This window comes from Bombus pyrosoma, linkage group LG10, assembly GCF_014825855.1.
Source record: "Bombus pyrosoma isolate SC7728 linkage group LG10, ASM1482585v1, whole genome shotgun sequence".
NCBI classification, from domain to species: domain Eukaryota; kingdom Metazoa; phylum Arthropoda; class Insecta; order Hymenoptera; family Apidae; genus Bombus; species Bombus pyrosoma.
In genome coordinates, this window is record NC_057779.1 from 8198940 (window position 1) to 8213617 (window position 14678).

A 14678-nucleotide genomic window follows, 5' to 3' on the forward strand; every position below is an offset into this window, starting at 1 on the left:
AAATTTATATATAAGTATATGTATATGTATACTTTCGAAATGTATGATATATGCGTGTTTAAGAAGATATATCATATCGCGTAAATGTCAATATAAATAATATAATCATTATATTGAATAGTCACTTTTTGTTATATAAATACAACGATACAGTTAATTTTGCTACTGAACATATATTAAATTTGTTCAGGAAAATTGCATGGGCATATATCACGGAGGGAAAAAAAGGAAAGAGTGTTCAAATGTGATTGTGACAAGGAGTTTGGCGTAATTGCGAAAGTAGGTGACCTCTGACAGAAATTGAAATCAATAAAGTGCAGTGGAGTTCGTGGTATACACAGAACGAAAGTAGCTCTTCTCTGCAGCTTTGAGGTTATGTCGCCCGAGTCGGAGGAGGCAGAGCGTCGAATGTTCTATTTTCGTTTCAACGAAAAGTGTTTATTCTTGCCAGTCGTAGGCGCGCGTTACACATTATAATGCATCTAAATGCGAGAAGTCACGAAAGTGCCGTGAAATAGTACAAACATGGACAGAAGAAACTCTGATGGATCATTCACAAGTGAAGAACTCGTTTTATATCAAAGGCAATTAACGAAATTAGAGAACAGAAACGTGATAAATGCCTTGTGCCAAAGACTATTTATTCGTGAGTACGATTTTCATGAACTTATTTTTACATATCAATTTATTCTTTCTAAAATTTTATCATTTTCTGCGCCTTCGCGTGATGCGGTTGAAAAATTATTAGATAGTCGCATTAAATATTCATGTTATCACTGTAAAAATAAACAAATACATTTTAATATTAAATGTAAAATTATTTTATGAATTTTATATCGTTGAGAATCTAAGATTCATGAAATATGTATCCCGTTTAACCTCTCGTTTAGAGATTGGAAGAGTCTCTCACATGTAATAATTTTTTGATAATGCATTCAGTCTATCACAAAGAGTAATTCTTATCTTCTTTGAAATAGTGTGCTTTAATTCAGTATGTGAAACGCAACTATGGAACAATTACGTGGAGATATCAACGGTTTTGGAGAAGGTTAAACAGTTGGAGGAAATGAAGACGGAGTCGCCGAAACGGTCCCAGGGGATTGGACGATTCATAAATTGGCTCAAACAGAATGGCGCGAACGTATACGGAGCAAGCGTGGCTGAATTTCCGGGATACGACCTAGGCTTAAAAGCGGAACGTAATTTTCTTGAGAACGAGTTGATTTTAAGGATACCTAGGGAACTTATTTTCAGTATTCATAATGCGGCTCCAGAGCTGGTCGCTCTTCAAAACGATCCCCTACTACAACTTATGCCGCAAGTAGCACTTGCGATTGCCCTACTCATTGAAAAACACAAAGAATATTCGAAATGGAAACCTTATTTGGATATTCTTCCTACTACCTATACAACCGTGCTATACATGACTGCTGCAGATATGAATGAACTTAAAGGCAGCCCTACATTAGGTAAATGTCGATGAAATTTATTAAAAACGTATCTATTTTGATTTCTTTTACTATTTTAATTTTGTAATTTTTAACTTTTTGCTAATCGAAGAATATACGACAACAAGATGCTAGCTGTAACAAAAAATAAATAATAATATTAAATTCTATTTTTGTATTGCAAGAGAAAGAAAGATATATATTCCAAAGTGTAAATGTTTGTTACTACGAGTAGTATTAGTTGACTATGAATTTGTAGCAGAAAGTTCCAAAAAGTGATTTTATTGTAACTAATTTGGAGTTGGTTTTGTTACTTTACCTAATTACTGAAAAGTAGTGTCCTTATTGTAACAATCCTTTCATTTTCCATCGAAATTCGACTTTACTAAGTTGTAATATAACTTTTGTTGCAGAGGCCGCTTTGAAGCAATGCAGAAATATTGCAAGACAGTATGCCTACTTTAATAAGTTATTTCAAAAGAACAATAATGCTGTGTCTGCTATACTCAGGGATGTTTTTACTTATGAAAAATACTGGTAAGTAATAAAACAACGATTTTAATATTTTCGTATTTTATATAAAATGTAATTTATTTCGCCTATCAGTTGTTTATATAAATAAATATGTTTTACTCTTTATATACGTAAGTTTGAAGGATAAGGTTACAATACTAGAAATTTACTACGTTTTCCGATATTAAAAGAAGTTCCAAAATTAAAGTATCTTACGTAATATAAAGTTACGCAGACTTATATCTTTTATGTTGTGTTAGATTTTATCGGTTATTGGGATAATTATCAAAAGCTCTATACAATCGTATGTACAATCGCCCACATTTACAAAATCAGTGTACAAATCAGATAAAAAACATTACATTACAAAATATTACACTAATGCTTAGTCCTGTGCAGTAGTTTGTGCTTTTCATGTTGAGTATCTAAATTTAAAGTATACAACCGATTTTTAATATATGTATGCTTTAACTTAACATAAATGTGAGAATACTGTTATTATTTTTTTCTTTTTCTGTATTTTTCTAAAGACTATTACAAATACATTTAGGTCAATTTATTTCATATAATCAGGTATGGTCTCCCAGCTGTCGTTAGCATCTAACGAGTCATTATCAATGTCACTCTTGGGATCCATCTCTCCTGTAGGTTCTTGGTTTTCATTTTTCTCTGGCCTTCTCGCCGTTGACGTGGCGACCACGTTGACCATCACGGTGCTTAAGCTGCTCGAATTTGATAGTTTCCTGGCTGCCATTACTGGACCCTGAAACACCGCTCTAGAAAACGTGTTGCTGTACCTATATTTCTGTTTCTGTCGGATCCTGCATACGATAAATATCGCTAGGAAAACTACAAGAGTTACACCAAGAATTGCGCCACTAGCTATTATGCTCGGTTTCACCTTCGAAAGAGTCTTTCCTTTCTCACTTTTGTTCTCATCTTCACCGAGAAAGTTGCTAGTTTTGCTGTACACGGTCTGAACGTTGATAGAACTTGGTTCCTGCTTTACAATCTCCTTAACGAAGCCAGATTCTACGATGTTTGAAGTGTCGTTGACGCGTATCGTTTCCGCGTCATTGTTGACGAACATCACGCCAATGTCGCTCTCCTGTACGAGCAACTTTCTTTTGTCTTCATTATCAGAAAACTCTCGCTGAATATCCTTCATGAATGGGAAAGAATCGAAGGTTGTCAACAGATCAACAATCTGCACTGTACGATGCCTCCCCTTGTCTTCGTTCTCGTTGTTCATCTTTGAAGCATCAACAAGCTTCGCATCTTCGCTGTTAGTCTTTGGTTCTACATTAGGCATCGATCGTTCGGTCGTGATCTCTTCAGGATGAACGAGATCCATTGAATTTGACAATGAATCGATGCTTTTTGAATTTTCAGTCGATCCTGACAAGTAATTACCGACTTCTCTATCGTAGTTGTCATGATTTACGATCGCTCTTCCTTCGTGGAGGCCCTCTTTAGGCGACAAAGAATTTGTTGCTTTCAAATTATCCGTATCTTTTATTCGATATTCATCGTTAGATTTGTGAGCTCTGATTCGCGACACTTGAGCCAAATGGACCTTGCTAGATCCTCTCTGTCTCAACGCAATCAGTTCCTCCAAACTCATGTTTCTCGATTTAAGAAGACGCTCGAGTCTCTTTCCTGCTGACCCAGAAGCAAACAATTCGAAGATCTCGGCCCTGGCTTCTGGCTCCACTTCCGACACGATATCATCGTAACTCTTTTTCTCTATTGCATTTCTATCCTGATGATTTTTCAGACTATTATTATCATCCTTCTTCGCGGGTGGATTCTTTGAAAGACTTTGACGTGAATTCTCTAACGTGGAATTGATATCACGAGACATTGCATCCAACGCAGACTCTAATTCCTGCATTATGGTCCTATCGTTCTCATCAGTGAAATTACTAATCTGAGTGCTCTGTTCCAGGTCATAGTATATCACTGGCGTGTCACTCTGGTATTCCTTCTCGGAAGAAACACCATAATCCTCTTCAAAATGGTCCATGGCCTCGCGTTGGTCTTCATCTTTGGGTATTCCGCTTCTATCAATATTAGTCGAATCACCAAGAAGCTGCTCTTGGTTTCCAGTACTCATAGACAAATTGTTCGTCAATTTTGAACGTTCCGTAGGGCTGAGTATTTTCTCGATGCTCAACGTGGATCCTCTATCCTCTAGGTGACTCTTGGAAGTTTCCAGTTCGGTAGGGCCGCTGACATTCTCGTCTTTCATCATCAGCCAGACGGGAGACACGCCGCTCCGTCCTTTCTTGTAATCGGTGAAATCGGAGAATTCCATGATTTCGTCCTCGTCTAAACTCTCGGCTCTGATTTCACCACTGCCCGATGATTTCACGGTGGCGTCGTCGGCTTGCAAGAGCTCCATGGAATTCGTTGCAACCGGCAACGGCATCGATGTCGTAATCTTAACTCGCGGCGGATCGACATTAGCGAGAAACGATTTTCCAGCCGTTGCATTTCCTACTCCTGAATACGTTTCGTCGTTGTTCATTTTGTCCGAGGATGCTCTCGCGTTTGTCCGATTCTTTGGCGATTCGATAGTCATCGGTATCATAGAGATCACCAGTTCTTCGTCCTTCTGAGAATTCTTCGTTTTTACAGGTTCCGTAGCGAGCGTCCATTGCGGTTTCCTGGTGGTGGAAAGTTTGACGAACGGGTTGGTCATCATCTTCGCAGACTCCTCGTAGTCCTCGCTTTCGTCGACGTCTCTCATCTTCAGAGCGTTGATCACGTCAGCTTTTCCCTTCAACAGATCATCGAGAGTCAGATTCCTCTGCTGCAGAATCTCGGACAAGCTCAGACCTTCCTCTTGTTGCATCTTCAACAGCGATTTCAATTCCATGGCGTTCTGTGAGAGGGCAACGCCCTTGCCAGCTACTTCCGCGGCATTTTCTTCACCGTTTACTCTCGACCAAGCCCCAGAATTGTTTTCTGTTCTCCCTTCTTGCAACATTTCGTTTTCGACCAGAGCGAATTCGTAGTTTTGCGGTGGCCTCCTTTTCCTCGGTCGAGGCTTTAGATACTCTTCGTCGTTGAATTCGTGCTCGTAGTCGTTCGGTCGTGCTTGAAATATCTCTCGATATCTCGCTGATGTTATCTCCTTGTCTTCTTCCAAGCCTCTGTCTACGTCTTCCTTCCTCGTTTCCTTGAACGTAGCCAGGTTTTCGCCAGTCCATGGTCGATTTCTCTTCCGCGGTAAGATCTCTTCTCGTTCACGGTATCCGCGCCTGATTTCCGTTAGTTCACGGTCTTCGTAGTCGCTGTACGGTAAACGAGGGCTGTTCCTGGAACGAAGAAAAGTCCCTCGCCTGTTGTTCTGACGATATTTCGCTGCACGACGATCGTAGTCGTCTTCCTCCTCGCTGTTGTCGATCTTGTCGCGGGAGAAGCGGGAAAATTGGGAAAATGGAAGCAACGGAACCGTGTCACCGTCTCGCCATTTCGGCTCCAAGGCCTCGCCGTTGTTCCGCCACTTGCCCACCAGCTCGGCTCCCGAGTTTTCGTCCCTGGCTTCCGGTCGGCCTCGAGTTTCCTTCTAAAAATAATCGAACGTTGGTAAATGCTTCAGTGAATTATTTGAGTTCGCGAGTTCTTCTTCCAAAACTTAAAAAAAAAAAAAAAAGGAAAATGCATTCTTATATACGAAATTGAATTTTATTCTGAATTTTAACTGAAATTTTAAACTGAGAGTTAATAATTTTTTCGTCGCTCAAAATCATCCGAAGCAATTCCGAAATTGCCAAATGTAGTTTCTCATCTTCTACAGAATATAACAGAAAGAAAATACATACTTTCCTACGAGAAAAAAAAGTATTGGTAACTTTGAGAAAGCTAAAAAAGATGGAACATTCTTTCAAAAGATACTTTAAAACATCCCGTCGTCAGAAACAAAGAAGATACTTAGTTAGCGTTGTTTGGCTGTTCCAGTTTCTATATAGTCAAATTTTAGGAGTAGCTACACCGTATGTTTAACTCTGCTACGTTCTCCGGATTCATTCTCTATCCAATCGTACTTTCCTATTGTCGGTAAATTTCTAAAGCTTGAGAGACACGTGGAACAATCCCTCTGTTGATAAGAGCGATCTTCTCTTCTCAGTTTCTCGCTAAAGATTTCGCGAGAGCATTAACAGCCTTGTTTGTTTGCTAAAAGGACTCGAACGAACGACTTGATCTCGATCGATATCGTTAGGTCATAGGTGAGCGTTAAACTGCGGACGTTACTTTTTTTATTGTGCGTACGCATGCAATGCACATTATGCGGAAATCTGCAGAACGCGCATGATATGCAAAAATATACGAAATATCTAATAAATATACGCATATATATATAATAGACAAACATACAAAAGTACGATAGACGATGAGGATTTTCTCGACGATTCAGGTTCTATTACTCTATTTGTATTCATGAAAATATATATCCGCGTATCTGGATTTAAGTTTAGTTTTATCCTGTACTCTACTCGATACAAGCAATCGATGGTGATTGTGTTGTGTTAATGAGCCTAACTCAACAATACCAGCTGAAGGTTAAACGAAAGTGCAGACTTTTGAATATAGATAAGTGCGATAATTAAATAATTATTTTTACATCTAAATAATTTTTGCAGAGAATCCGATAGCCATAATCACTAATCGCTCAATTAAGGTCGATAAGGTAAAGAAGCAAAGTAGCGTAAGAAATAGCCGAGATCAATTCGTTTCTCAAAATTTAGAAAATTCAGGCTAGTAATTTCACGCTTAACTTTCCTGCTCTTTTTACGTCATGTTCTAGTCATTTTACGTTTTTCTATTGTCAAAAATTTATCGGGAATCTTTTTATCGCTAGAAAGTTTCTTAAGCCTTTACGCAGACAAAACGAAAGAACAGCCGATTGGCACGCGTAGTAATTTCACGTAATTTCTATTTTATGCGTTAAGATTTTCCCCAGGCACGAGAAATGTCCGTTCGTTGAAACGAGAATGAGATTGAAACGCAACATTTCGGCAAGGCTTCGCGCAGTAATTTGAAACGCGAGATAAAACGTGGTAGATGAAGAGAGTTGCCAGAGACTTTTGCGAGATGGAGGCTAACAATTCGAACGTCTTCGTATCGACCGAAGATACGCAAGCGCTTTCTCTTTACCTACGACCTTGATCGACCTTGAGCCAACCGCGTTGCAACTATGACCCTGAAACTCTGCTTCGAATAGCGACGCAAAAGTACACGAATTTTCCATTTTCCTCTACTTCATTCCAAACGAACGATAGAATGAAACTGATCGACGAAACGAAATACGCGCGAATCAACTCTATTCGTTTCAAAAAGTAGTACAAAGCGATATATTTAAAAAGAACGCACCAACTCTTTGGAACACCTTAATAATTCTGAGTTTCGATTTTTCCGCAATGAGAAAAAGAAGCGATCAACCGTAATATCTTCTTCTCGCAAAGAGAAAATCAATGAAATTCGGTTGTAGGAGTCGTAGAAAAATTAAGTCACTTTAGAAAGGGAACAACAAATTTTAGAACATTACGTCGCCGTTCGATGTAGAAACGGTTCGCTGGTTTTCTCTCGGTTTGCAAACAAGCAAATTCTGCTCTCGCGCCCGAGGAACGACACTGACTATTATTTCGCGTGGATTTTCACTCGTAACGTCGTAACGTTTACAACGCGCATCGTCCTTCTGCGTCGCGTGAATCTCGTTACTTTCAGACGTGACTTTATCGCTCCTATTAAATAACATTAAAAAGGAGAAAAAGTGGAACAGAGATTTCCGTTACCTTGTTCGCGATATATTCTTTCCCGTTGCACGCTTTTCGACCTCGACTATCCACAAGCAAAAGCAAAGTATCTATCTGTAACGCGTCTCGGCGATATTTCGATCTAGCTTAGCTTCTATCAAATCGATCGTGAAAGTTTCATCGCTCAGTTTGATCGCAGCAATTAATTAATTCGCTGATGACGATCGCTTAGCGATTTCTCCTCCTTTTTGCTCTTTGATCTTTCGATCTTCCGATTCTTACGAGACAGCGTAACATTGCGCGCTCAGAAACGAACGAAACAAGTATACAGTTGAGCCTCTCGTATGCGAAACTAATGGCAATAAATAAAAGTAAAATAGCATTGCGGTAATAGGATAGCTACTTTTTTGCTATTAAATTTCATTCTTCGAATAGAGGCCAAGGAAATTGTTAGTTCGTTTTAGCATCTAAAGATCGCATATTTTTTCAGCTGTTAGACTGCATAAATTTTCGACGTGAAAGCTATCTACATACTTCACATACTTTTCATTTGATGTTTATGTCTCTCGATACATGCGAGACAGACATAAAATATAACAGTTATTTATGAAATTTTTACGAAGAAAGTCATTGATAAAAAGGTTTAATTTTCTTAGCTTTAATTTTTGTTTAAACAGAAAACAGTAGCGGTTACTAAGTTTTGAAGAAATTTTTCAAAAAATTGAACGATCAACAGGTATCGATCTTCGAGTATTCTAGTACTATCTACGAATAGCCATTGTAAGGTATCACAGTGTTCTTACCAGTTACCGATAACCATTATCGAAGAGAGAATCTTTCTTGATTGTCGATAACTTCATATTTAAGGATAATTCCTCGAGAGAAATTTTTCCCGTCAGCGATGACCATTGTTCGCGACGGAATTGTTTGTGGTCATAACCATTATTTATGACGTATTTTTTTGTCTTTCTCAACAATAACCGTTATTTGTGACGGAACGAATAATGGTCAATATCGGTGACCAAGAAAATTTTCATGGATAATGGTTACCGACGATCAAAAGATGATTCTCTCACATACATATAGTGGTTATCGGCGATCAAAAAATTCTCGCATTTATAATGGTTATCGGTAACAAAAAAAAAATCTCATCGACACTTATCGGTAAGCAAAAATATTTTGCTCGTTTATAAGTGCTATTCCATTGTATCCAAAATCGGTTAAACTAATATACCAATTCTCATACCGCAATATTTTGTTCCATTTGGGTCACAACTGCTATGATCCCCAAATCATATTCCGGACGACGGAATACTCGGAGAATAGAACGTCGAGGTATTAGGATATTCGGTTACGAAAGGTTCTTCGAAAGAGGTATCAGTCAACGAAGAGCTAATTGAGAAAATACGACGAATGTTTGAAGATCGTTTAAACGCGCATAATATGCGAAAAGTAAATAAATAAATAAATAAAGTGTTTGCAAAGTTTCGAAGTTTCCGTGCGCGGTGCCAGCTTTCTCTTTCTCTGGTTGTTCGTGTGCCACTGTGCGCGGCCAGTTCTTTTTCTTTTTTCTTCCTTTTCTTGTTTTACCGACCTCGACGTGCGTTTTGACATTTGCCACCGTTGGATACCGCCGAGGAAACGACGAGAAACTCGTCGCGGGTCTCGTCGTTAACCCACTGCCTTACGATTTCTTTGGTTGTTATTTAAGTTCGTTGTCGTAACACCTTGTCGGATGACACGAAATTGGAATACGTACGCGATCAGCGGCGATTTTCAACCTGTCTCCTCTCGTGACACGCGTAAACCGATTACTAAAATTCCCTAGCACAGCAAGGGAATTATTATTCGGTCGACACGTGGCTGTCGTTGTTTTTATTTGACGATCCGATGGGAAAGAGGACAGCGGGAACGAGTGTCTGTAAAATTAGCATCGTCAATGGTTGGATTTTTGGAAGGAGATTAACACAATGAAAAAGATTGGAGAGATTGTTAGTTACGCGAACGTTCAGTCGATTACGACGAATTGTGAAACGAGTAACAAGGTTCGAACTAATAAGACGTCTCGCGAAAATTGTTGGATACTAACGTTCGATGCTTTCGCACACAAACTCGATGGTGACGCGTGGCGAGTATTTAACGACGTGTCTTGTACCACTGCAGAACAAAATAACACTGTTTACCGGGTGTATTCGTACGCAGCCTTATCTTTCGAGACGTTCGCCTATCAGGTTTCACATTCCACTTTCGTGTTGAATTTTTCTATTTGTACGAAAGCGCTGCCAAACGGTACGAAATTTAACAAACTCGGACTCGATCAATCAGTCACGTCGCGTTGAAAGAGCTGATTATTCGAACATCTCCGACTCGAGAAAGTTCCGACTCGAGTTGGTGTCAAAAGCATCTGAGGATTATATTAGGATAGAAATAAACGAGAAGGCCAGTACGCAAATAATGAGATAATTACCAGAATCTTTGAACGAGAATCCTTAGAATCCTTAGAATGTTTGCAGCCTATCGAAATTTCACGAACTCGTTAAAAGATTGCCAAAACTCTGTACAATGATTGTGAAAAAATGAAACAACTATCAAGCGAACTGTTGGATCAGTTATTTTGTTCGATTAGGCTTACGCGTGGAGACGAGCGTACGACGATGAAAGAGAAATTAAACAAATTTTAGAGGGTCGTTCGAGATAGTTGAACCGAATCATCCCTGTGCAGATATTTGACTATTTTCTCGAACGGTGACTAAAATTGTGTATAGCAATTACTCAACCCAAGAGCATTGCTTTCATTGAGAAACACGGGCAAGAACTTCTGATGAAAACAAGTGGCAAATGTTGCTTTTACATTTGTTACTTCCTTGTAATAATTCTTATATACCGTGGCAGGAAAATATGTAACGCTTGATGTCTTTGATTGCGTAATAGAAATATGACGTCGAGTTTGTACGTAAACGAGAAGATTCGAAATTTCGACAAAATTATTTCCAATATTATTCACAATACTAATTATCGATATAATGGATTCGTGTAAAACACATACAGCGGCTATTAAAGATTTCCCACTACCAGGGTAATTTTATTATCGTATTTATTTCATCATAGTACAGAGATGAATAACGTTAACAACGATAGGCTTCTGCGTAAGTGTGCCATGCGTTGTGCTTTGTAAAGAACGTTGCATATATTAATAGGTAATTTTTCGTAGATAGAATTTTATTCGTCTGAACGTTGGCACGTACGTGTACGTTTTTAATTTTTCTTTATTCGAGCGTGATTTGCCTCGTGCTCTCTTCGATATTTATATGTATTTTACATAAATATAATTGAGAAACGGTAGAACATCGTTCTACGTGTAAAAATAGTGGGAAACGTAGAATACAATTTGTTCGCAAGTGCGATTCGTTTCCGAGAAAAATAAACTTGAAAATTAATCATACGCGTGTACTAGATCGACCATTAGACTAGACACGAACAAACTTCTTCGAACGAAACCTTAACCAGTCAGCTGTTGCGACCTCTTTGAACATTCTGAAAAGCGTGTACCTAAAATGCATATAAATATACAAGTAAGCGACGACGAATATACTCTTCAAACGCGGAGTACGCGTGGCTGTTCAAACGTTGGCTGTCTAATTTTTTAATTTTATTACCGGCGGAGCCCGTTATAGCAGAAAATATTGCCGTTTCTTCGTGATAAGTAATTATCGGTCGTACACGTTACTCTATGTATCTTGTAGGAAATCATAGTCCCTTAGGATACGATATATACAACAGGGCAGTAGGAAAAATGCAATCACCGAACGCGTCAACGCGCGTTAGACACGAACCCGAACCGAAAAACATTTGCCAATCGTCGGCAGCGTATGTAACTGAAATTTCTCTTTCGTTTCTTACCCGATGGCTCTGATCATCGTCTCGGGTTACGAGCTCGGCGTTCGTTCGAACGCGCTCGGCTCCGGCGAGCCTATCGCGAGGGAAATCGAACGTGAAAAGCATCAACAAGAGCAGATAGAATGTTTTCCACATCGTTGCAGTGCGATCGAAACACGAACAGCTCCTGGTCGTTGAAGCACCAGTTCTCTCTTAGCTCGTCCACGATATCGTGGCCGCTCGGCTCCTCCGTTTTCACCGCCTCCTCCTCCTCCGCCAACAGGTGCACGAAAATCGCCGCTATACACAGGAAAACGAAAATCGCGTTCTTCCTGTTGCACAGGCCGAATATATCCTCAGGGTTCATGCAGAATCGCTGGGAAGTCCTGCCACGCTTCTAATTACCGGCTCGCGGTTTCTCCCGTCGCGGTTAATTCGCTTTTGTTCTCGCGAGTCTTCGTCTCCCTCTACAGATTCTCCGATCTTTCTCTTCGAACCTTATCTTCGAACGTTATTTTCAAACGTTGAATGAGAAACGACGGAACGCAGCCTCGCAGCCTGTCGTCCAAACGTTCCACCAACTTTCTATTCCACTTGGAAATACGTTTCTTTCTCCTCGCCACGATTTTCGTTGTTTTAACGCGGCTCGTACAGTAGTCGCGAGTAATCGGAGTTTCCTACGAGTTTGAATCTTTGGTCGAGGACCGTGCATTTGCAAGTGTGTTTACCTCTTTGTCCTTCCGTTTTATCACAATCTTGCTTCTTCTAATGTGAAATACGATATTTGGAAATACGCTTCTCCTTTCGACGTATTTTTACCACGGTTTTGTTCGTTCTAAAGTAGACCACATCGACGAACAAACGAATAAAGTCGTGTCTGAAAATCTGTCCCCTCCTTTTCCACCTATTTTTTCCCGGATATTGATCGTTTCGACGCGAAACCACACGAGTGCCAGATCTTTCAGCGATTAATCTTCGTTCGAGCAGCGATCGTATCTGAGAATATGTTTCTCTCTTCTTCGTATATTTTTGCCCGCGATTTCGCTCGTTTCAACCTGAACGCACATGCGTTAGCGGACTCCTCGCGAATCTTCGTCAAACGTTTCCGTGCAACGGTACACGGTATCTCGCGCACGTTGTTAAAATCACTTTTAGGTGGATTTAGTCTCGCGTTGCGTATCCTTCTCCTCTTTCGTTTTCCTTCTATTCTGCGGTCGGATCCTTACGGCCGAGCGTTTCGTTACTTTCGAAGCGGCACGTTCCTCCACGCTCGGCAAATCGTTCTCGCGGACTGACGCCGGTTTTCTCCGTGCTCGGTCCTAAGTAAGTCGGTGAAACTCGAGAGCAGTCTTCTACTAAAACACTCGCCGGGGACGCTCTCCTGTTCCCCGGCCAGCGATCGGCCACGACGATGATGAATTTCATCGCGACGATCGCTGACCCACGTTACCGGAGGCAACAACTCGTCCCTTCCCCGCCTACCGAGCAACGCAAGAAGCGTTAAGAGCGTGGAAAAAGTAGCTGCGGTTCGTTCCTTCGTAATAACAAGGAATCGAATTTGCCGCGGCGATCGACTAACACGACGCGTGAGATTCGTTTCGATTTCGGAAGCTTCGTCCTCGCACACGCTGCTTTTCTTCCACGGCGTCGCGAGAAGCGAAAAATCCCTGCTCTCTTCCACTTTACTTAAGAAACTGCTACTTAGAAGTTACAAAATTGCAAATGTAGCGACAAGATGCGTTTGCAGTGTACGCGGAGAGAAGCTGCCGTTAGCGAAAGGACAGCACTAAGATGAGCGCAAACGGTTCAAGGAAGGAAACGAATCGTCGCGACGGCGACTTCGCGATTTCGCGTTCAGGACATGCGTCTGTCATCGAGAGAGATTAGCGATTGGACACGAGTATACGCGTGCAGACTGGCGAAAAAGCTGGTTCGCTCGTGGAATCAGAAATGGCAAACAATGGCAGGAATTATTTTCTTAAGTAAAATTACGTTTTAACGCTTTGCGAACACGCGTCTTACGTCGTTCGTGCGGTATTCCATAGAAATGTCAACTACTGTTAAATGAAACAGTAAAAAAGGCAACGAGTGCTGTAAACGAAACGGTTTGAATGTGTTTTTGTGTTACTCGAATAGTACGAAACTTGTCGATATGTTAGATATTATATGGGTCGGTCGGTAAGTTTCTTCCGATGTTTGAGGAATTTCACGAAACGATAAATTCTGCTCGGTACCTCTTCATCGGGCAAATTATTTTCACACGTATTACGCTGAAAAACGTTAGCAGAAATACCTTTAAATATGCTCGCTGATTTTTGATAAAATATTTCACTCGTGATACGCCGCTCGGTAAGTTCCTGTTAAAGTAATACTATTGAATTGGCAACTAAGTGATTACGGATTTTGTCATTAGGTGGTATTGACAAAATCCGCAATCACTTAGTTGCCAACCCAATATATAACGTTTTATTAAATGCAAAATTTATTAGAACAGAATAACTATTTTATATATAACATAATAACTTGAAATATCAACGAACAGCGCTCTATTCTCTTGTATTAGGTCGTCCGGAAAGTTTTTTTCGTTTTATAAGGAAATAATGGATGCACATTTTCCGTTTTATATTATTTTATCAAATTACGTATGATCCTTTTTGTTCTAGCAAAATAAAGTTCACAAGGTTCGACAGATTAGGTTTCATATTTGCATAAAGATGCATCGTTGTAAAAGACGTGTCTGTAAAAGAAAGACACTTAATCGGACAATCTAATACAGCTCAAACAGGAATGGATTAGGAACCCGCGAGGTTCTGCAAGGACGAAGTGTTCAGCTTACGCGAAAGATGGAGAAGGGTTGTGCAACAAAATGGCATCTATATAATTCCATAAACGTGCGTCGAATCAAAATGTAAATCGGAACGAACTTTTCGACCGAACTTTTGAATCTTTTTAATCGTTCCAAAAATACACGGCAGTTCAGCTTATACGCTTGTCAGTGCATACGGGTCCTCAAAGCGTCATGAAGGACGAAGGTATCTGAACTTTGTTCCAAAGATCTTCAGCTGCGACTTTTTCCGCC

General features: G+C 40.1%; 2 protein-coding genes across 8 annotated transcripts in view; one reads left to right on the top strand and one right to left on the bottom strand.

The window, feature by feature from the left end:
* The window catches only part of LOC122572200 (actin-histidine N-methyltransferase), a 26347-nt gene continuing 11669 nt past the window's right edge, over positions 1 to 14678 (top strand). The window contains exons 1-3 of the mRNA XM_043736911.1: positions 1 to 646; positions 978 to 1469; positions 1862 to 1985. Of these exons, the coding sequence (XP_043592846.1) occupies positions 526 to 646; positions 978 to 1469; positions 1862 to 1985 (737 nt within the window). The 5' untranslated portion in view covers positions 1 to 525. The remainder of the gene's footprint in view (positions 647 to 977; positions 1470 to 1861; positions 1986 to 14678) is intronic.
* On the bottom strand, positions 2460 to 13930 carry LOC122572196. Of its 7 annotated transcripts, XR_006318404.1 has the most exons (3): positions 11624 to 11764; positions 9813 to 11272; positions 9510 to 9642 (listed from the first exon to the last, which is right to left on the bottom strand). XR_006318404.1 is itself a non-coding variant. In XM_043736888.1 (2 exons), exons 1-2 carry the CDS (start codon positions 11753 to 11755, stop codon positions 2518 to 2520), a joined length of 3150 nt encoding a protein of 1049 aa, XP_043592823.1. In that variant the 5' UTR covers positions 11756 to 13930; the 3' UTR covers positions 2460 to 2517. The 7 variants fall into 7 exon arrangements, 3 of the variants coding, with proteins under 3 accessions (XP_043592823.1, XP_043592824.1, XP_043592822.1); XM_043736888.1 differs by lacking the exons at positions 9510 to 9642; positions 9813 to 11272 and adding an exon at positions 2460 to 5535 and having other exon boundaries at positions 11624 to 13930; XM_043736889.1 differs by lacking the exons at positions 9510 to 9642; positions 9813 to 11272; positions 11624 to 11764 and adding exons at positions 2460 to 5535; positions 8970 to 9304.